A 22,272-nucleotide genomic window follows, 5' to 3' on the forward strand; every position below is an offset into this window, starting at 1 on the left:
CAGGCAGCCTAAAGCTTCATTCTGCAAGAGATGTTGATCTCATGCATAGGAAATGCTGACCTTGCAAGCAGCAACCTGTAGGTTACTTAAGATGTCTGATAAAAGGAGAGAGAAAAAGGCTGATGCCTCCAAGCAAACACCAGTGGACATTGATGGATACTGATTCCAGTCCCTTCATTAATATTTTGCTCTGATGTTACCACACACTTGACTTGATTATTTCCAGACAGACCAGTGGTGGATGCTTTCTAACCACTCTTTTCCCAGGGCAGGGAAGGCATGGCAGAGCTATCAGCTGAAAGACACTTCCTTTTCCTGGTGGTCCTTGCCAGATGGACCTAAGGCAGTACCTGCTGGATGCATACTCAGTCTATTCAACAGCCATTTCTCACTGGATTTGGACAAGCCTTTGTTCCATCTCCACCCTCATAGCCCTGTCAAGCTGCAGTGGAAAATCCTTTACTTGTTAAAACCCTGTGCTGTCAGCTGGGATTGTGGCCTGTACAGTGCATGCACTGTGTGGTGAGAGCAAAAGTGCTGGGCAGGAAGGGCAAAACTCTTGGGAACAAAAGACCTTTTGCAGATCTTGATGTACAGGTGACCTTAGTTGGGACCAGACTTGTAAACATTTGGCTCAGAGAAGCATTGAGGAATGCAAGGCTCTCTCTTTGCTAGGAGGGTCAGCCAAATAAATGAGCACCAAAACACGTCCTGCACTCGCAGGCAGTGTCACCTTGATTTGGACCCATCCTCAAGCCTCTCAGCGTGGAGGTGTGATCACATCCTCTACCACAAGCTGTTATTTTGACAGCTCTATTACAGTCATATAGAAACAACTCCTGGGAAGTGTAAAGCACTGTAAAAAAGTCAGGAAAATAATCTGTCTTGCAATATGCCAGCTTTCACTGAGAAAGAGGACTAGATGCCAGTGAGGAGCTATGCAATGGGTTTCTTCTCTGGCTTTTTCTTTGCCAGTAGCCAGTTATTATCCACACGAAAACCACTGTTTCTTCTCCTACTTCTATCTGCTTAGACCATCTCCCATTTATTGCATAGCAGACCTCCCCCCCCCCCAGGAGATGAATTCCTTTTTTGTATGAAGACCTCAACCTTAGCTGAGGGGAATAGGTGAACAGTCCTTTCCCAAGATGCCTTTCTTGAAAAGATGCCAAACAAGATCATGCCAGGAACCACCAGTATCAACTCGCTAGTATTCAACTCTGCATTCACACAAAGTAGTACCATTTGTGGGAGATACTTCAGTGATTTCCTATCCTGAGTGCCATCAGTGCAGAGTCCTTGTGTGCTGATGCGTGGTGTGCATGTCCATGCCAGAGCTTTGGTGAGGGGCTTTGTGAAAGCAGCTGCATTTCTTGGCTTCACAATGGTGTTACATCCTGTCTAGACAAAGACTTCTCATATAAAAACACAACAGCCCTTGAAAGAACATGATTCAGTCTGGAGCCACCTCTGCAATAGGAAATAGAGCCACACACATGGCAACCCTTCAAACCACATGGTCCCACTGCTTGGCTCCCCTGGGACCTTGCAGCACTCCCTAGAGGGGTTGATCACCAGCTCTTTGCCTTGCACACCACTGGGTGATAGAGAGCCATCTTCCTACTCCAGAAACATACTGGGAGTAGATATACCCAACCACTCTAATACCAAAAAATCAGTGTTGCTTTTTTTTTTTTTTTTTGTCTTCTAAGCATCACTTAGTTCTTTGTAGTAACATCAGTTGATACTGCAAAAAGTCCTACTCATTTATATTTACTCACTGGCATTCTTCACAGAGACGCACACACAGTTTTCTCTTATTTATCACTCCTCCCACCTTGAGGAAGGAAAGCAGCAAAAGCACTGATGGAGGAGCTCCAGTCACACCCTTCCAGCTTCTGGCAGCATTTACTCGGTAGTGATAGTTTGTAAGGCAAAACAAATAGCTTGTAAGGCAAATGTGTGTTGTGGAACTCTACCCAAAAGAAATACCCATCAAATACTCCTGAAATACACGATGACTTTGGTACCTTTGATGAGAAGTATCCTGAAAAGTTTAAATTTCATCCCTCGTCATTGCAAATTATTCTGCTAGCTGAAGTGCCTTTTTCCCTAGGCAAATTGGTTCTGCACTCTGGGAGTGAAAGGAGGCTCAATCAGCATCTCTCCTCTATCACAGTAATGCTTTCAAGGGCTTTGCTCTTCATCTGACACTTCCAGTGAAGGGGCTCTTACAGCAAAAGGGAAAATTTTCAACTGAAGAATCAACACCTTAGTACTGCTAGCAGGAGAAGTCCTCACAGCCAGCTCAAAGAAGCTTTAACTACTACACAGATTGACATACTTAATCTTTTTCTTCCACTTACAAACCAATGACACCATCAAACACCTGCATAGGAGACAAGGTTGCACAGGGTCAGCTGTAGGAAAGTAACATTGCATCCTACTCTAATAAATCTGCATGACAGCAAAAGGCAATCTCAATTTTAAACAAAATATGATTTCATTAATTTTTACTCTCATTTACTTACTCACAAGCAGCCAAAACCCCATGTCCGTGTGATGCTGGTATCCAGGCTGTGCATCTAGGAACTTTCACCATGCCACGGAGAATAAACACTGGCTACTGCAAAACAACTCAACCTCTCCTTAAGACAATAAGCACACGGTGGCTTTGGAGCTGCCTTTTTATACCCATCTGGAGCTGATGAGGATCAGTCCCTCCACCCTGTCCCACCTGTGAGTCATCAGGGTTGACTCACCCTCCCCTTTCTCTTGTGCCAGGTCACTTGAGAAGCTGCCTGTAGATGTGTGTTGGCTCTTCACAGCCTACTAACACACATGAGTATATGCCTTCCCATTGCCTTCATCCCGTCATCACTTGCTCCTCCTTGTACTTTCACACCCAGGCATTCCCCTTCACACCCATTCACATACAGCAGTTTCACTTCTTAAGACCTTCTTTAACCACCTCTACAGGGGTGCACCAGCAACTTCATCCCATGGGAGGTGTGCTTTGGCAAGGATCTGCCACTTGTTTAGGTCATCCTGTGCTGTTGCCATGTTGTGGTAGTCAGGTGCTCAAATGTGGCACGTTGAAGAGGTGGGTGTTCAGCTTTCAGGCAGAAGACTGATTTTGCTGCTAAAGCAGGTCTGGTAAAGACTGAAGGTCTGTGCCCAATTTTGTTTTCCCAATTTTTTTTTTTTTTTTTTTTTAAGTCCACATTGTATGGCTGGGGAAGTCATACCAATGGCTTCTGTACGTTTGCAATGATGGCATCATTTCACCTCTAACAACACACTTCCAAGTTGATGGCACCATCACCCTGCCAAAATGTCTTCAGTGTTTTAGGGTGCCAAAAACTCCATGCATACCTACTACCAAATCCTAATTCTTTGATTCACGAACTTGCTTTCTTAAAAGCTCTCCTGAAATCTATAGCTTTGCTAAAAAGCACTCCCACCCTCTGTACTCCTTATGGGACAGTTCAGGGCTTAATCCCTGCAGGGAGCCTCAGTAGAGGTCTGTTCTGCTTCTTGAGGTGTCCTGCTCTAAGGATTCGTTTTAAAGTACCTGAGAGGAGAGGACTTCATTCAGGTCCCACAGAGGACTGAAGCTTCTGGCCGACACACGATCTGTCCATCAGGATGATGGTTATAATCTTGGAGGAGGCATCCTATCCCTGTACATCTGTCTGGACTATGGGAAGAGAAACTGCTTTTGTTGAAGTTCACTGCTCAACCCAGAGACACATTGAGAATCACAGCAACTCAAGGGAATTTTTAACACTGCTCTGTCTCCATCACCTTGGTGAAGTTTGCCAAGGATGGCAAGACAGGCTCCTGGTTCCACAGACACAGCCCTTTTCACTCACTTGCCTTTTTTTCCCACATATTTTTAAAGCTGCACTTTTAGTACACTAGGGCCATGGGCTTAGTTGGGGCTTTGTGGGAAGCTCATCATACAATATTAATATAGTAAAAGCTACAAATAAGGCCTTTAGCTTTCTCCCTCCCCCCACCTTCCCTGTGCCCTCAGCCATGGGTATCACAGTGTTGTTTCTACAGCACCTCTTGCAACTAGGAATGTTTACAGGAAAAAATCAAGACTGGGCAAATATTTTAGCAATGAAACACCCAAGGATAGTTTCATTTGTCATGAGCTGGAGTAATTAAAAGCAATTTTTACATGTTTTGCATGAGGGATGCAGACTTCAGTCAGGGCATGAGCTGTGCAAAGTGCTTATTTTTATAGTTTTGACGTAAATCATGGAATGTTTTCATGCTTAATTTGGAACATTTGCCCTACATGTTCCAAGTCTCCATAGATAAGTCCAGGCTCTTTTCTTCCTCACAATATACATCTTACACATGAAAGTCCCAGGGGTGACTGCCCAAGTCATTTAGCTGGACTGAAGACAGGGCTGTGACATCTTTTAAAAGTTTTTAAAGTTTTAATCTACTGTTTTATTAGACCACTGATTCCAGGTGAAATGCACGATTTTGCTATCTAAAAATCTTCTCTGCAGAAGTGCCATGGGTCATTTGCTTAGCAAAATAAATCCAACCTCCTCCCCCAACCCTAGCACATAAACAAAAATAATTTCCTTGGTTATATTTTTCTCTGGGCATGTTTAAACCGTCAACTTTGCTGAGCTCTGTTCTTCCCTCCTGTTCTTTCTCAGGGGAGATGTTTTGTCATGAGGGACTTGTTGTAAACTCACATTTTGAAGTTTTCCAGATGATTCAATATTAATGTATATACAGGAGACTTGCAAAATCTTTCTCTCCTGAAATGGCAATATACTATCAATAGCTTCTAAAACTGGTAACTTTCAGCTTTTGGAGCTAGCTGAAAATATAGTCAATACAAACAATTCTGATCCCAGTGTAATATAATTTTTCAGTCAGTCACTGTCTCAGGGTACATGCACATGATCACTGGCTCACTGACATTTAGGACCATTTCAGATCAACCCGTATTATTGGTGTCATTAAGTACTGAATGAGGAGCTCTCTGCATTTCCAGTTGTATCTTCTCTTGTCCATGGAAAGTCCTACTTGGCCACCAGCAATAAACTCCTGAGAATGATCAAGGGCATCTCAAACCTTTAGAAGCAAACATGGGAAAAGCAGGAGCTTTTATTTTGTTTTAATCTAAGACACTGGTTAGGTACCACTTACAGTAATGGACAGCACTACAAAACCTTGTGAACCCAAAGGGCCATATGAATATACCTTAATGAAGGGGTACCCTTAAGAAAAGAAGGTACCATTCTTACCTCTTACATGACAGAGGGTCAATCTCTGCAGCTACAGAATAGTAGTGAGAGATCACCACCAATCCCCTCAAGTTGAAATGTGAGCTCGGTATTGAACATCTGTTAATATCCATCAGTGAAAATCCATTAAAACCCAGTTTTAATTAGTTCAAAACAGTTTAAATTAGTAACAATTAAAAGCTGCCTATATAGAAATGGAATGTGCCAAAACATTGGCCAGAACAAGCAAGTTTGCACAATTTGCTTTACAGCCTTTTAACCAGTTACAGTAAAGAGGATGGTGTAATCACTGTTTCATTATTAAATTAATAACTTTTTTTTCACTAATACATCAGAAATGTCTTTATGGCAACAGGTCTTGGCAGATCTATGCCTAAATGGTGTGTTGATTCATGAGCTCCTTGCCTTACAAGCCTTCTGTAGGGAGAGCACAGATTTAGCCTAAATCCAGCCACCCAGATCATGAGTGCCTGGCTGTCAGTGCCTGACAGGCTTCATCTGCAGTCAAAGCCTTGCGTGAAAAGCTGCCCAATAAACTGATGTGATTTTTTTTTCTAAGACAAGTCCCATTCTTGCTGTAACCGGTGGCAGAGCACAATTTTGCAAGGGAAGCCATCACACACTGTGAGATGGTGCCTGGATTTCTGATGTGGTGAGGACTGCTAGCCAGACAGATAGCCCAAAATGGTTGTATAGAAACAGCCCTGATATTGCAATCCCTTTCCCCCTTATTTTATAAAGATACTTCACACTTTAATCAATTACCTGTACTCTACAGCTTCCTGTGTTAGTGGGTTCGTGGCCTTCACTCATTTGGAGTCTCTAACTCCAATTTGGCTACAAGCTTTTGCAGTATTTGTTGGGTTTTTTGTCAGCTCCTAGAATCATGGGAAAACAGTTTCCATTTCCCAGCTCAGGCTCATTGCCAAGGAAGGTGCAAACATGCAACTCGTAACTGCTGAAAGCACCAGTAATAAGGGTTGGACTTGATGATCTCTGAGGTCCCTTCCAACCCAGCTAATTCTATGATTCTATGATTCTATTACTGGGGATAATGCCAGTACTGGGGTGAAAAAAAAGAAGAGAAAATTGCTTATTTCAATAAAGCCTCATGAATGTCCCAGTTTGGTCTTTAAGTGGGCTACTAATACTAAGGAATAAAACAACTCCTGTCTGATTTGACTTGGCTGCTCCATCACCCCACAGTGTATACACTAGACTGATTTACACTATACCAACAAACCTACATCCTTACAATCCTGGCCCCAGTTCTGAGGACCATTCTAAGAAGTTAACTGCAGTGGCTGATGCTGAGTTCTGATCCTCCGCATGAATGCAGGCATTCATACCATCTGCATCCGTGATGTTGCTGGGTTGCTGAAAGATGATGTGGTTTGGACCAGCTCCTCCTCTTGGCTTGGGGCAAGCACAGTATCATTTTCATTCCACTATCTGGAGGAGGCAGATCTGGTGGCAATTTAAGGATCATACATTGTCATAGGCTATGGAAAGAATAATTCATGCCCTTGAGTCCTTCTCAGATCTTTCAGCAAACTCAGGCATCTGAAGGAAAATCTAGTTCTTTGGAGAGGTATGGGTATGAGTAATGCACCCAAGAGGACTTGGGGTGCAGACATGAAGGGATTAGCAGGATCCTCCAGCACTGGTTTGTCATCTGAGAGTGATTCAGACTCATGCTTCGTGTCTCCCTGTTTCATAACAGCCGAGGTGGAGCCTGCTGCACTGTCAGGCCTTTGTCAAGCAGTCAAGCAACATGAAGAACACCCAGTGTTCCCCCAGGATCTTGTTGCATTCATGCAAGGAGTCACTAAGACAGTTTTGCATCCACTGGCATTTGTTTTTTGCTGAATGCTAGGATAACCTCCACCTCCCATTTCAAGCCCTCCTCCTCCCTCCCCCCTAAGGCTGCCTGTTAATTGTGGCAACTGGGACAACTCCCATTGGAGATGAAGGGATCTATCTCCAGTTCCCTGAGCGTGCAGCAACTGGAAGCCACAGCCAGCTGACCTAAGGCAAATCTAAGAGGATCTAGGGTTTAAAAAATAAAATACATATCCACCCTCCCCCCAAAAAGGGAACAGTACCACATTGAATCTACGCAATCCCAGTCTGGCTCCATCTCAGAATATGTGATGGTTCATTTTAAAAAAGAAAAAAAAAAAAAAAAAAAAAAAAAAAGCAGAGCAGAAAAAAAAAAAAGCAGAGCAGAGGGTTCCCTGGTGGGCTGTAAGACCTCCAAAGGACTTTTGGCAGCATCTGGAGATATTATTAAGTTTTCAGACTAGGTATGTGTCGCACAATAATTAGTTTCCCTGAAGAGACCCCAGTAATTGATGGAATTTCCTGATCTCTATTATGAAAGTATGAAACAGCTCTTCAATATTGGGTTTTTCACTCTATATTCCATGTAGGCAAAAATCAATACCTGTCCAGTAAATTTTTACACTTTTTTGTAAGTTTGTAGCATAAATTGCTTAAAACTGTGCACTAATTGCTGTGGAGCTAGTAAGGGGACTGAGAGCATGTGGTGCAGAGATGATGCTGCAGTGAGGCTCCTTAAGTGCTGCTACCCATGGGCAGGTGGGTATGAACTGGTGAAGAGGCCAAGGCTTGGGTGTTTCTGCATGGGCTGCACTGCAATCCAGAACAAATACTGCAGGAGCTTCAGAACCCCCTGTGCCTGGGGAGAAGGATGGCTGTGGGTGGCTGAGGTAAAGATGCCTAAAGGGCAGCAGGCACAGGAGTGAGACTTGGTAAAGAAGAAAAGATGATCTTTGAATGGTACAGAAGGATGTTTTGCACTCATAGAGCTGGTTTCAAACACCCTCAGTCTCTGTATTGGATTGTACACGGTGCTTAAGAGATACTCTATTTGCTTGTTTAAGAAATAGTGAAGAAATCTGCTTCTGGAAGAAAAAGTTTTAAGTGTAATTTTGTAGAGCTGGTTCGTTATTTCTGGCTATGCTCCAGAGCACTCAGCCACCAAGTGAATGGGGAAGAAATAAGATGTGCTTGTGATATTTGATCAGCATTGCAAATATATTAGCTCAAACATCTTAGAGTTTTCATGCATTTTAGGGTGCAGGCTTCCAACTAGAGAGCAAGGCAGAGCACACAAGTGCAATCCTCTGCCTGTCAGCAGAACAGGACCTGAGGCCACCTGGTCTTCTTGGCCTGCCTGAAAGCTGTCCTCTAGCTGGAACAGTGTGCCTGCCCCTCTACTACTCCAGCCTGGATTTCTGCTGTGGCTTCTGCAGAGCTTCAGCTTGTGTCAATGGATGGGAAAGGTTTTGAAAACAAAAGCACAGCCCAGGAGAAGGGCAAGAACCTGCTGAAGGAAATGGTTTGTGTTAAAACTATCTCCTTCCCATTTCACATGCAGCTCCTGTGCTCATTTTCATACAGCTGTTTTTATGTAGCATTATATATAGCCAAATAGTACTTTGCAGCAACTATTTAAGTTAAAGGCTTTTAAGTTTTTGGAATATGCAGGAAAAAAAAAAAAAAAAGTTTAACTGTATTAACTCCATGAGCCACAATGCAATAATTGTGTCAAATGCACCTTAGTCCGTAGTGTAGCCAGGTCCAGTTAAAAATCAGGACTGGTACCACTATGTATAACACCAGCAAATGCTGTCCCTATGCCCTGGCCCTGGCCGGTACCCCCACGTCCTCAGTTGGCACATGGAGCATCACAGAATCATAGAAAGTTAGGGGTTGGAAGGGACCTTGAAAGATCATTTAGTCCAATGCCCCCTGCCAAAGCAGGGTCACCTACAGCAGGTCACACTGGAACACATTCAGGTGGGTTCTGAATGTCTCCAGGGCAGGAGACTCCACAACTTCCCTGGGCAGCGTGTTCTAGTGCTCTGTCCCCCTCACAGTGAAAAAATTCTTCCTAATATTTATATGGGACTGCCTATGCTCCAGTTTATAACCATTGTCCCTTGTCCTTTTATTAGTCACCCCTGAGAAAAGCTTGACTCCTTCCTCCTGGCACTCATCCCTTTACATATTTATAAACACTGATGAGGTCACCCCTCATTCTCCTCTTCTCCAAGCTGAAGAGTCCCAGCTCTCTCAGCCTTTCCTCATCAGGGAGATGCTCCACTCCCTTCATCATTTTGGTTGCTCTGCACTGGACTCTTTCAAGCAGTTCCCTGTCCTGCTTAACTGAGGTGCCCAGAACTGGACACAATATTCCAGACATCATGGCAGTGGTTAGAAGGCAGGGACCTGCAGCATCCCTCAAGGAGCTGAGAACAGAAGTATTTCCATAGAGAGACAGATAATTTCCTTCTCATTAGTTACTTTGACACAACAAAGTTATCACAGCTTACTGATCTGTCACTGGGCCAAGGCAATGAGAATTTTTAAAACCAGATCTGTCTTTTTTACATTCTGGCAATAGAAAGGTGCTTTTCATGCAAAGCTGCAGCCCAGAGGTAGTGTGCATACCTGAATCTGGAAATCAGAGCAGTTATTTTGTTGCTAACAAGGAGATACAAGGGTATCTTCCTATTTCTAGGTGTTTTTTTCCTATTTCTAGGACCCTAATATAATAGAAAAGAGCTAAAAGCAGCAAGAGGAGACAGTCTCTGGTGGATTCTCTAAAGCCCTGGGCTAAATTGGGTCCTGTGCAAGAGTGGCAGCACAGGTTTTTCTGGTAGCACATGGAGAGCAGGGACTCTGCACTGCCTGGGCCCCCACAGCATAGTGGCATTTTGTGGCATCACTCCATGTGCTGCAGGACAGCCCATGCCACTCACACCATCTCTGGCTCTGCCAAGGGTGGGGGGTTCCAGCCCCATTGCCCACCCAGTGCAGGTGAAGGAAAATACCCCCTGGAGAGTAGGGAAGGACTTTTCCCTCTTACTTTCTCCAGCTGGGCCTGGCAGCTGGTTTATGAGCAAGGCACAGAAGGCAGCAATGGTGTGAAGGGGCCTCTGTTTTCTCCTCCAGCCCATAAATCACAGAATTAAACAGCCCTGCTGATGCCTCAGCTGGTGTCTTGGGCTTAACAATCAGAGGGAGAATTTTGCAGCAGCCAAGTGAAAGCAGGGTATAATATTTATGTACTGAAGGGCACACAGGCTGTTTCCTACTTTTAAAGTCTGTTCTTAATCAGAAGTTTTTCCCCTGGATGGAAAGGGAAGCTCAAGCTTAGATCATTGCACCCCTGGATGGAAATCATGGCACGCCACAGCCTCCTCCTTGCTGGAACTCCATCTCCAGCTGTTTCCCTGAGGCTAACAGGACACGCTTGATGAGTCAGAGATGCATCTTACCACAGGCTTTACAGCTTGGGTTTGCTTCCAGCCAGGGAGTTCATATGCTCTACTCAGCTAGTAGTGAGCTGTGAGAGCTTTTGGGTTGAATTTTCTTGTTTATTGCTGAGGCCTCCTGGGATGCCACAGTTTTACTGATTTACACCCTTGGAGAAAGGTAGCTCATTTTTTGGGAGGCATCTTGAAGAGCAGAGAGCACATGCACTGTTACTTTACTGACCCTGGCAATAAAGCAGCCTTTCCAAAGAGAATCATAACCTTTTGGGTGCTTACATGTCAAAGTGCTCTCTGGGGAGGAAAAAAGGGAAAATCAAAATTTTTCTTTCTGCCATTTTTTCTTCTTAAATGATTTGATCCCCATTACACAGACTATAATCGCTTGTTTGAACAGGCTTATTATCCCATTGCAGCTTGGTAACACTAATTAGATTACAGTGCTCAGCAATGGAAGTTGCCAAGCTCTACTGCTCATTAGCCAGGCTTCCTACATTGATACAGCTTCAGGTTTTAAATTTCTCACCTTTTGCATTCATTGGGGTGGCTTCAATTTGTTAGTTTTAAAACTTCAATTAGAGTTTTGCTCCTCGAATGCTTCTTAAAGCCCTTTGACCTGCTCTGTTTAGAATCTAGCCAAGATGATTACACTCCTCAATACACCATGGTCTCTTCACCAAGTTTTGCAGCCCTTAGTTCCACAAACCCCAACCCTTTAAATCTGTATCAGTTATACAATAGGGCATTACCACCAACATTTTCTTCTTTGCCATTTGCAAGCTGAACACTTACATTTTTAATTTCTTCAGGGCTTTTCTTCTTAGATCCTCCTTTCTGTCATGCTATTCCCATGATACTGATCCCAAGGAACCCAAGGACTGAACTTTGAAACTCACCTACTTATAATAAGTAAAAGAGAACTGTGTTGCAGGAGCAGCACAAGCCCCCAGGCCTTCGCTCCTGCCTACTCTCCTACCAGTGCACTAATGGATAGCCTCCTCCTTAGAGGACCTTTTTTAATCCTAGAATGCATTCCTGCAGTTGGCTTCCTTAACTTCACTAGTGATCATCACCTGCTGCTATTTGCAGCTGGCTTTCATTTCCTGCACTGGCCCTTTTTGATAAGCAGCTCTTCTCTCACTACAGACTCCTCTTCCTTCTCCTACTTGGTCCTTAAAGAAGAGTAAGGCCAGGGCCCTGATTCTGAGGAGGAACTATGTTTGATGGTGACCAAGCAAATCCTGCTGTATGTATTTAGGGAAGCTCTATGTGTGGATAAAGCTGGGAAGGGAGTTCAGCATTAACTGTTTCAATTCCTGGGGAAATGGCAAGGTCATAGAATTGATCTCAGAATTCTGGCTAAATGATGGAGAGCACTTAGCTGTCATTAAGTAACACTACCTTAGCCAGAAACTTCCAGGCTCCTTGCTGCTTGATGTCAGAAGTGAAAATCAGATTTGGAGTTAGGTTCTTCTAGTTCCCCTTCAGTTACTGGAGTAAGCAAGAGGTCTTTGAATAAGAGCCCCAACAGCCCAAATGCAGTGGATGAAGCTAAGCTGTCTATATGAGACGCTAACCTGAATTTTGTAGCTGAAACAACGTGGCTTCAGGAGCTTGGGTGCTTCAGCCAGGGATGGCAGATTTGACTCGTGCAGCTCCCATGCTTGGAGATCTCCTCAAGTCCAAGGGTATGATATAGGTTTTGTGGGTTAAAACCACCATTTGTGGTGTTCAAAGGTACAACTGCTTACCTCAAAATGATTTCTGAGGGTTTGAGTGCATGGCCAAGTTTTAGGAGACCCTGTTGTACAGTCCTTCAGCCTGCTCACCGGCTCCAAACTCTTCCGCCCTGTTCACCAATGTCCCCCGATATCTCAGTTGGATCAGGACACCCTCCAGCCCCCTTCTGGAAACTGCATCACTGTGAAGGATGTGATGTAAGGCTTATCACGAAGCTGAGGATCTATTGCTGGTGCTGGAACCTGGTACTGGCACTAGTTATAAAAGTTATAAAAGAATTCACCTTGAGGGCAAAGTGATGTCTTTGCTCACCTTCCCCAGCTGGTTGTAGCAGACTTCTGCTGTGGTGGTGAGACTGCTTTTTTCTGGCTGTCACCAGGAACATTTGCAGAATCCACTTGAAGCTTTAGTAACCCAACAGGCTTTCTGTACAAGAGCACGCAATTCTGGGCCCACTGCCTGGCCTCTGTGACACCATCTACCCCCTTGGTCAGCCTCCAAACAGCTCTTCCACACACCCCAGCCTGTCGCCCTCTCTCCTCAGCAGCCCTGGCAGTCTCCTGTGGCTCGAGTACAACAAGCGCCGAGGTCGCCTGCTTGGCTGGCTGTGAGAATCCTGCCTCGCTGGGCCCCGTGGGAGCCCAGAACTATTTCCCAATCCTTCCCATGGCTTCCTGGCTTTTCCCTCTGGGCTCACCATTAATCTATTCCCCTCATCCTCTTGAAATTCTGGCCACTGCACTGCTGCCTCACAGTCCCATCTGCCTCCCCTTGCCTGCCTCGCTATGCAACAGGCAGCTCACTAACAGGGCTTTGGCAAACCCTGCTCTTCATTTCACACGTCACCGATCCTCCCTTGGGAAGCAAACGTACCCATTTTTCTTCTCTTTTGCTCTTCCCCACCTCTGTTTCTGTCCTGGTCTTATTCTCCTCTGTCAAATTCACGGGTCTGACTTTCAGTCCCATTCCTCTCTTCCTTCCCTGCTTTTACCCTGTGCCGTGTCCATCCCCCTCACCAGACCCCATTTCCTCACACTTCTCCTAGTGAGCAATTTGACTCCAGATGCCTTGGAGACTTATTTATTTTAATAGGTATATATATCCCTTAGTACACTGGATTAATATACCTGCTTATCTCTTCTCCCAGAGATAATTTGTTATATTGTAAATTAAATAGGGAAAGTCAAAAAAGCCCAAGGAATAGATTTATTTTTCAATGCTCTCTGTGGAAGGCCCCAGCAAAGGCACATTTTGTAGCACATATATAATTGCAGAGGTGATTAGTGAAACAGCTGGGGCAGTGGAAGAGAAGTAACACTGCTGTAATTTGTTGAGGTTGTTTACCAGTATGGCTGAAAGGCACGTGATTTCTGTTCTGCAGAAGTCTGTCCTGGAAACCAGTATATTTTCTAACTGGTTTATTGGCTGCCAGTGTGGTTTTGTCTTGGTGCAGAGCACCACCACATGTACCTTTTGCCAAAAGGTGGGGTACACCCAAGCACGTGCGATTTCTTGTCCTTATTATTGTGAACACAAAAGCACGTGGGGAAACTTCACTGACTCCTCATGGCACTGCCTTTCGGGAGAGCAACGGGGTCAGGGCAAGGTCTTTAAGGTCAGGAAGGTCTCCAGAGTCAGCTGAGGCTCTTGGGTCAATGAACAGAGAAAACAACTCTCTTGTGTTAAGAAATTTTTATTTGTCCTTTGGATCTGTAATGTAAGCACAAAATTACAAGTGGAAGAAACGTCATGCCACAAAATTGCATAGAATTTTTACAAAAATGTGAATTATGCCTCTGAAACAATCGCAGATTGAAGAACTGAAAATATGTACATGTTAACTGAAATATTTCATCCTACTTTAAAAGCAAATCATCAAGGACTACTCAATCACAGACACTATTAATACAATGTACAAGAGCAACACTGATTTCAAAGAAAGGCAAGCAATGATGTCCCTTTAGTTATCTTTCAGTGAATGTTTATCTAATGCATGAGTATTAATTAACATAATTATGAACGTGTTATATCTAAAATGTCTGGCCTTCATTAGAATTTTTAAAATTCTGTTTATAATGCCAAAACCAAGCTATTTTCAGTAGTGTAAAGATATCTGAAGTGCACAACCTAGTTTAATATAGACAGCTCTATTCTATACAGCAGGAAGTCCACGATACAGCATTTCCACACATTCAACACGGAACAAGGCAAATACATAAAAGGCACAAGACTTGCACATCATAAAGACCCTTTTTTCATTATCTTACTCTAGTTCAAGTAATACCAATATTAAATGATATCTGTTTCACTGAAATAGTTTGGACAATGCAAGATGTACAGTATTACACACTACCTTACACCTGCAGAAAGTGGCACTGTACAGATATAAAAAATGTGAGTACAGGAAATGGTCAAATACAAACATACTGTAAAATGACTACAGCTGATAGTATATTTAATCCAACCAGTATAATTATTTTTATTTTAAATATAAATAAAAGGTTAATTGGTATTTGCTCAAGTGTCTTTGAAGACTGCGGTGAAGTCCTGGCTCCGCTGAAAGTACACGGGAGTGTAGTGCTGAAATTCAGGGGAGCTAAGATTTTACCAAAAAACCTGTGCTGTACAATGGTTTCTGTAATTCACTAGTCTTCAGTTTCTTTGTGAACACTGCCATCAGTTTATTCTTTTAATAATTTAGACAATATGTCCTTTTTACTTTATAAAATGCAGCATCACATCCTGACTCTCTACGTTTTCAGTGATTGGTTTCAAAGTGCAAAACAAGGATTAACAGAGGGTTCAGCTTTCCTAGCATTAAGATGAAAGTCAGATTTTTGAATTTCATGTTCACTAATTTCATAATCATAAACCATAATTTTAATCCAAAATATGACCTCCAAACAATGTGCAGTTTTTCTTTCTTTCTGCACTGTGTTAAAAAAACCAACATCAAAATACTGTTTTTTTTCCAAGAGTTGAACTTACACATATATACAACGTTATTTAACTGAAAACTTAAGCTTGATTCGTATTTTATTGCTTAAATTTAAATAAAATAAGTTACTTTAAAATACTAAAATCCTGAGGGAATGGAAGTAAAGTAACTTATGTGTTACGATGTATTAAAAATGCTGCCCTATGTAATCAATTTCTTTCTCTGATTGCTTTTTAATACTAAGTAAGGCCCCAATCTTGCAAACATGTATGTGGATGGTATTTGCTGGAACGGTTGCTGAGCCCAGAGGCATGCAAGAAAATGCTTTTGCAGGATCAAGCCTCTCGACACAAATCTATGTCTTTTGAGCTACTTTATCCTTTGCCCATCATTAGAATTTCTGCTAGAGTGGTAATCCAGAGAACAGCATTTCTTTACTTTCTCAAATACCCTGACTTTCACAAAGTCTCTCTGTTGTCTGATACAGATTTCTGAAAATGTGCTGTTGCTTCTCTCATGCATATCATACAGTACACTAACTTTGATTGTTCTTTAAGAAGTCAGTTAAATGGATTAATATAGATTTTTAAATAACAGTTATTGGGGGTTTATATTTTGCTTTTAAATTCCAGACCTTAGTAAAACTGAACCTCAGTCTTAAAAATAATGGAAGATTCTGTTAAATTTCAAATACTGTAGTCCTAAACACTTTACAATCCTATCAAATTCAGTAAGCTTAAAATATGATACTTAAAATCAATACTTTTGAGTCTGCAAAATATATATCAAATTTATATTCTAAAACTACTTCAATTTACAACACTAACACCACAAAAAGAATTTTAGGATTCAATGCCTGTTTAGTAGCAGTATAACCCAGATGATAGCTTTCATAAAGATTTTTTCTATTTACGTATCCCTGAAACATTTCATTTGGCCAAGAGATCACACCAATTTCAAAGAGAAACATGCTGTGTATATAGACAGATGTGTGTGCATATATATATATATATGTACACACACATACACAAACATATATGCACTCATATAGTGTAACAAATGCAGACGTACACAGACACCAACAATATCCAGGCAGAGTTCTTCGCTTTGTTTCCTCTTGTCCCCCCAGTTCCAAGAATTTTCAGCAGCAAATATATTTTTTCCCATGTGATAAACATAATATTAAGACAGCAAGCCACCGGTGCTTGCCAAGCTAAAAAGGATTAAATGATTCAGTGCAAATGTAAAATGATGGTACAGCTGTCAAGGTGCAGTTATAAAGAAGGAAACAAATAGGATTAAGTACTGTTATAATATTCTCTATTCTGTATTAGTTTGGAGCACTTTGCACTGGCACTTCAAAAGGAAATCTGCACACATTTGTCTCTGTACAATACACTGGTCTTCATTAAACATTCTTAACAGTGAACATGGCCAGAAAATTACCCGTTGTAAATCGGCCAGAAGAAAAATAAAGAGGAAAAAAAAAAAAGAGGGGATGGTTAACATATTAATTTTCCCATTACAACTGCACTAAGCTTTAGAATAATAATAAGATGAAGAGTGCAAATGAAGAGCTTTGCACAATACTTTTTATAAAATGTTCCTTTTGGGAAATGTGCACTTGAATGCAGATTCCTCCTGCATCCCAGAGAGCTTCAGTGGCAGCTCACATCAGGAAAGCAGATGGGCAGCTGGAGAGCTGTGCACCCTGGCACACAGGTTGTTGCTTGGGCAGTTAAAAAGTAGTATCAAAGACTTTTTCTGGATTATCTTCTTCCAATTCCTCTTCACTTTGCAGAGGTTTATGGTTTGATTTTCCACTGTCAGATGCCAGGGAAGGGGGGGCAGAACTGTGGTCTCCATCTTCGCTGATTTTCCCTTTCATGGCTTCCTGTACAAACTCCAGGATTTCCAAAGGCAGTCTTTTGAATTTGTCTTGATATTCCTGATCAAGTTCCACCTGCAACTACAACGAAAGAGACAAGCTGTCTTCACGTGCATCTAGTGAGACCAGTGCTACAGTATGGGGAACGTACCACACGAGGCAGAGGGGAAATTAATAATGCATTGGTGCAGGATTCAAGAATTTAGTACTTTCTTTTCTGCTGCCACACATCCAATCCGCCCACTGATTTCCATGCAGTCATTGCAAAGCTGAAGGGACGTGCGGCCATTTGTGCATAAGGCTGGTTTTGGGTACAATCCTTGGGTACCCAAAGCCTTAAAATAGATGTGGATTTAACTGTATTGGTGTTCATACTCCCACCTGCTTTCACAAGACCAAATTCAAGTGCAGTACGGATCACCGATAGGCCTTTGAAAGAGCAAGGCCATTATTAAGCTTCAGGTAGCTGCTTAGACATTACTCACACTGCATTGCTCTGAGGACAATGAAATAACTTTCACTGGATTTCTTGGGTTGGAGAAACCATTAGGAAAAAGTCAGTTGTCAAAGGGAGACAAAGAGGGAAGGAAAAAAGTTAAATTACATTTCTGAGGGCTGGATCATGGAAAGTTGCATTATCTGATTAATGCAGTATGTGTCTTGGACGCTACTGGGGAAAAAAGTGTCACATCATCAACAGGATGCAAAAGCATGCAAAAAGAAATCTGGCTATCAGTCTTCAGGAAGCTGTGGGCCCTTTCCCAGTATTTTTTTGTATAGCCTTTGTTTTTAGTGCCCATATTAAGATCTGCATGATCCATTATGTAAAAAATATCAGTGTGTATGAAGGTTTCAACTGAAGACAAAGCCAATTTTTTCATCATGACAAATATGAGCACAGCAGCAAGCAAAAGGGGTAAGTTGCAGTGCCAAACCCACTCTGTCTGTCCGTCCATACATCCAACCAACCATCCATCCATCCATCCATCCATCCATCCATCCATCCATCCATCCATCCATCCATCCACCCACCTTCTTAAAAAGAGGGAGTCGGGTTCTGCTAACTGTAGCTGCAGCAGTTTTCACAGTAGTTTCTTAGGCAACTATATTTTGAGCTCTTATTTTTCCAGGATGCATAAAGGTGCTATGAATTCTGATCCTTCAGCTCTGTGCTTGAGTCTATCGTATCATGTTTCAAGACTCCTCCACCCCACTGTGGTGGCTCACAACAGGTAATACAAATTTTCACTGAACATTTGGATCTATAATACTCTTGCAACCCTTGGTCTGTCCACATCATGTGACTTTACCACTACCCTTCCCTCTGAGCCCTTCCAATCCCATTCCCCATGCTTCTGTCCTGGTTTTCATCCTGCATCCCTGATCTTATTTTTGTGAGGCCTCTTCTCCTTTCTCCTGATGTGTAAATCAACGTCCTTAGCTCACCTGGTCTAGTTCTACATTCCTTAATTAGACAAATTTTGCAGTTTTTCTTCCTCAAGATCTAAGATTTGGCTTTTTTCCTTTTGGTTCTCCTGCTCAAGCTCCTTTTCTGCCTTGTTTCTGGCAATTTTCCTGCTGTTCCAGCATCAGTTTCTCAACTCAGAGTCACAAATGGTTGCATTAAATACACCCTGCCTCTAAAATATGTATTTCTATCAACTGCTAAGACAATCACTACTATAACACCCTTCTTTTATGCGGCACCTTTTTTTCCCTAGTGTTGTTTTCAGGCTTGATGTCTAGATGCAAATTTTTCCACCTCTATTTTGATAACACTTCCAAGAGTGCATGTATTATCAGAGGAAGTGTGCTGTAGTGTGGTTGGCAGGAAAAAAATCACAAACGATACCGATCACCCCTCACTGCCCAACTCACTGCAGCCCCAGGACTCCACTCTGCCCAGCGACCTTCTCTACCACCGAGAATCCACACCTGCCCTGGTCTCTGCTTCAGAGTCATGGCTCTCACAAAGAGAGTCATATTGCATATTCAGAGATCACGTTCGAGGCAAAAGGTCTGACGTCATGGTGACATCATGCTTTTGGTTACAGTTCATTGGTAAATACAGACACAGCAAAAAAAGAGGAGGGAGGGAAGGTGGGGAAGATGAGCCCTTCTGTTTATCTATGACAATTGCCCAAAGATGCTGTCACAGTTAGAGGGAGATTTGTGCCAAATGTGGGACAAAACATTACTTGGGTTGATCTGAAACAGCAGTGATGGCAGAGGTAGCACCTGCCAGTGGCCTCCAAGCACACTGAGCACCACGTGAGCCAAATGCCATCATCATTCTTCCCTGGCCAGGAGTGTTTGCAGCCGGGCTCTGGGCTGCTGATGCAGATCTGCAGCAGTGTCAGAGCATGCACAAGGCCAGTTAAGGTTCCTGCAGGGGCAGGCAGCTCGACACTCAGTATTTTTTATAAATCTAGGAATTGTGGGAAAGGCTCCAGAGCACTGGAAGACAAAGCTCTATGTAACAAAATTTCTATGTACAGGTGTGTCTGAGCCAGAGATGGGCTGCTGCCCCACCTCATTGTCATATATGGAATGACTGAAGCTGTAAATTCTGGGAACCTCAGGTACAGAAGGAGTTATCAAAAGTCAGATTCTGGCATTCTACAGAATGACAGAATGGTAGGGGTTGGAAGGGACCTCTGGAGATCATCTAGTCCAAACCCTCTACCAGAACAGGATCCTTAGAGCAGATTACACAGGAACACAGGAGGGGCTTGAATGTCTCCAGGGATGAAGACTCCACAACCTTTCTGGGCAACTTGTTCCAGTGCTCAGAGTGCTTCCTGCCCTCGGAGTAAAGAAGTATTTTCTCAGATTCCAGTTAAATCTCCTGTGTGCCAGTTTCAGACTGTTATCCCTTGCTTTGTCACTGGACACCACAGAGAAGAGTCTGGTCCTGACACCTGCCATTACATATTTATAAATAGTAATGTTTATAAACATTACTCTCAGCCTCCTCTTCTCTGAGCTTATCAGCCCAACCTCTCAGCCTTTCCTCACAGGGCAGATGCTCCAGTCCCTTAATCATCTTAGTGGCCCTGTGCTGGACTCTCTCCAATAGTTCCTTGTCCCTTATGAACTAGGGAGCCCCAAACTGCACACAGTACTGCAGGTAGGGCCTCACCAGGGCAGAAGGGAGAGGATAACTTCTCTCAACCTGCTGGCCACACTCTTCTTAATGCACCACAGGATGGCATTGGCCCTCTTAGCCATAAGGGCACATTGCTAGCTCATGGTGACCCTGGTCACCATGACTCTCAGGTTTTTTCCCCAAAGCTGTTTCCAGCAGGTTAACCCCTAACCTGTGCTGATGCTTGGGGTTGCTCTTCCCCAGATGGTGCACACTACACTTGTCTGCATTGAACTTTGTAAGGTTTCTCCCCACCCAGCTCTCCAACCTGTCCAGGTCCCAGTGGATGGCAGCACAGCTCTCTGGTGTGTCAGCCACCCCTCCCAGTTTTGCATCATCAGTGAATTTGCTAATGATAAACTCCATCCCTTTGTCCAGGTCACTGACAAATATATTGAGCAGGACTGGGCCCAGTACTGACTCACTGAATCCAGCACTATTCACAGGCCTCCAGATGGACTCAGCCCCACTGACCACACCTCTCTGAGCTCTGTCTTTCAGCCAGTTCCTACTCCATCTTAAACTTCCTTCAGAACCTTGATTTGCTTAATTAGTTTAAAGATCAATAGAAATGTTTGAAGTCCCTCAGAAACTGAATGTTATTTGATCCCAGTGCAGCCATAAGCACGTTTTAGATAGCAATTGTCTCTAATATTCACCTCCTAAAGCATCTCCAGTGGGTAATCCCCCTCTAAGTCAAGTGTTTAATAGGAATGACATGAATCTGGAGCTAACTCTCTCTTCAGTGTCTCCAGAGACAGTGTGTATAGATATCTAATCATGAAAAGTTTGAAGTTAGTTGAGAGAAAGCAGACAGTAGAAAAGGAGGGTTGATTAAAACTGCAACAGTGTGTAAAATTTAGGTGTGTTTTTTTTTTTTATTTCAGAGGTACTGTCTGACTTTCCCTCATCTGGACTTCAGACAAACACCTTAGATCCCTTTCCCTGACCACCAAGCTACCACACAGGACTCCAGCAGCAACAAGGAGCACAATGGATGAGCCTGGGTGCAATGCAGCCATCTGACTGCTAGACCCAACCTCTCACTGAAGATTTCCTCAGCAAAACTGGGGCTTGCAAGCCCACAGTTGTATCAGAGAGCATTAGCCATGCTTCTCCTTAAATGACCACCTTTGGGCGCAACACTGGCACACACCTGTAGGTCAAGGTTAAGGAAACAAGTTTTCTGCTTACAACCAGCTGGCTCAAAAAAAAAACCCAGATGTTTTTTCTTTTAAATGCCTCAGTACCCTTTTGTTAGACAACGACAAGCATATTCTGTGTGGCTTTACAGGACATTACAGTTCATTCACTAATGGAAAGCTGCCCTCCTGTTAGTAGTAGCAGTAATGTATGTCTTTTATTTGGCTTCCTGACAGCATAACAAAGTGCCATGTCAGTGTGTGTGTGTGTGTGTGTAAGTGGAAACCTCTCTGAACAACCAAACTTGGCCCAGTGTGGCCTCATGGTGCAGTTTACTGTCTCCTCAGGTTGCTTCCCATCACAATCCACCCTGGTTTCTCTGCTCTCTAGCTCCTATGCAAGGTGACCTACACTTGCTTTTAGGATTTTGGAGCCAGACAAGGGGGGTGGGGGTGGGCGGGGAATGAGACTGATGATTAGATAAGCAGATCATTATCTGGACCACTGCTCCCATTAACACATAACGACCTTCTTCCTTCTCTTATCTCACTATCTGCCCTCTTATAGATCCTCTGTCCTCTCTTTAATCCCCACCAAAAATGACTTACTAATGTCACCTCAGTGCGGCTTTAGTATCCCACAAGGAGTTGAAACCTTCATCTCTTGTTCAGGTAAACCACAATCCCATGTATTTTACTTACAGGCAATGAGTTAATACTTAAAAATTTGGAGTCATCACTGAGTGTTTGCAGTGAAGTCCTGGGGGACAGAAGATGATGTGTTACTCACTCTTGATGGCTGAGGCCAGAAGCTCTAGCATTTGAATATTT

General features: G+C 43.1%; 1 protein-coding gene across 3 annotated transcripts in view; it reads right to left on the reverse strand.

The window, feature by feature from the left end:
- Positions 1–14,002: 14,002 nt before the first annotated feature.
- Positions 14,003–22,272, reverse strand: part of PLCB1 (phospholipase C beta 1) — a 401,022-nt gene continuing 392,752 nt past the window's right edge. For 2 of the 3 annotated variants that reach the window (XM_071740286.1, XM_071740289.1), the window contains one exon: positions 14,003–17,232. In XM_071740286.1, the coding sequence (XP_071596387.1) occupies positions 17,002–17,232 (231 nt within the window). In that variant the 3' untranslated portion in view covers positions 14,003–17,001. Of the gene's footprint in view, positions 17,233–22,162; positions 22,202–22,272 lie in introns of those variants that run through there. The other variant, XM_071740290.1, reaches the window with a different exon arrangement.

The sequence above is a fragment of the Heliangelus exortis genome, chromosome 3 (assembly GCF_036169615.1).
Source record: "Heliangelus exortis chromosome 3, bHelExo1.hap1, whole genome shotgun sequence".
NCBI lineage: Eukaryota > Metazoa > Chordata > Aves > Apodiformes > Trochilidae > Heliangelus > Heliangelus exortis.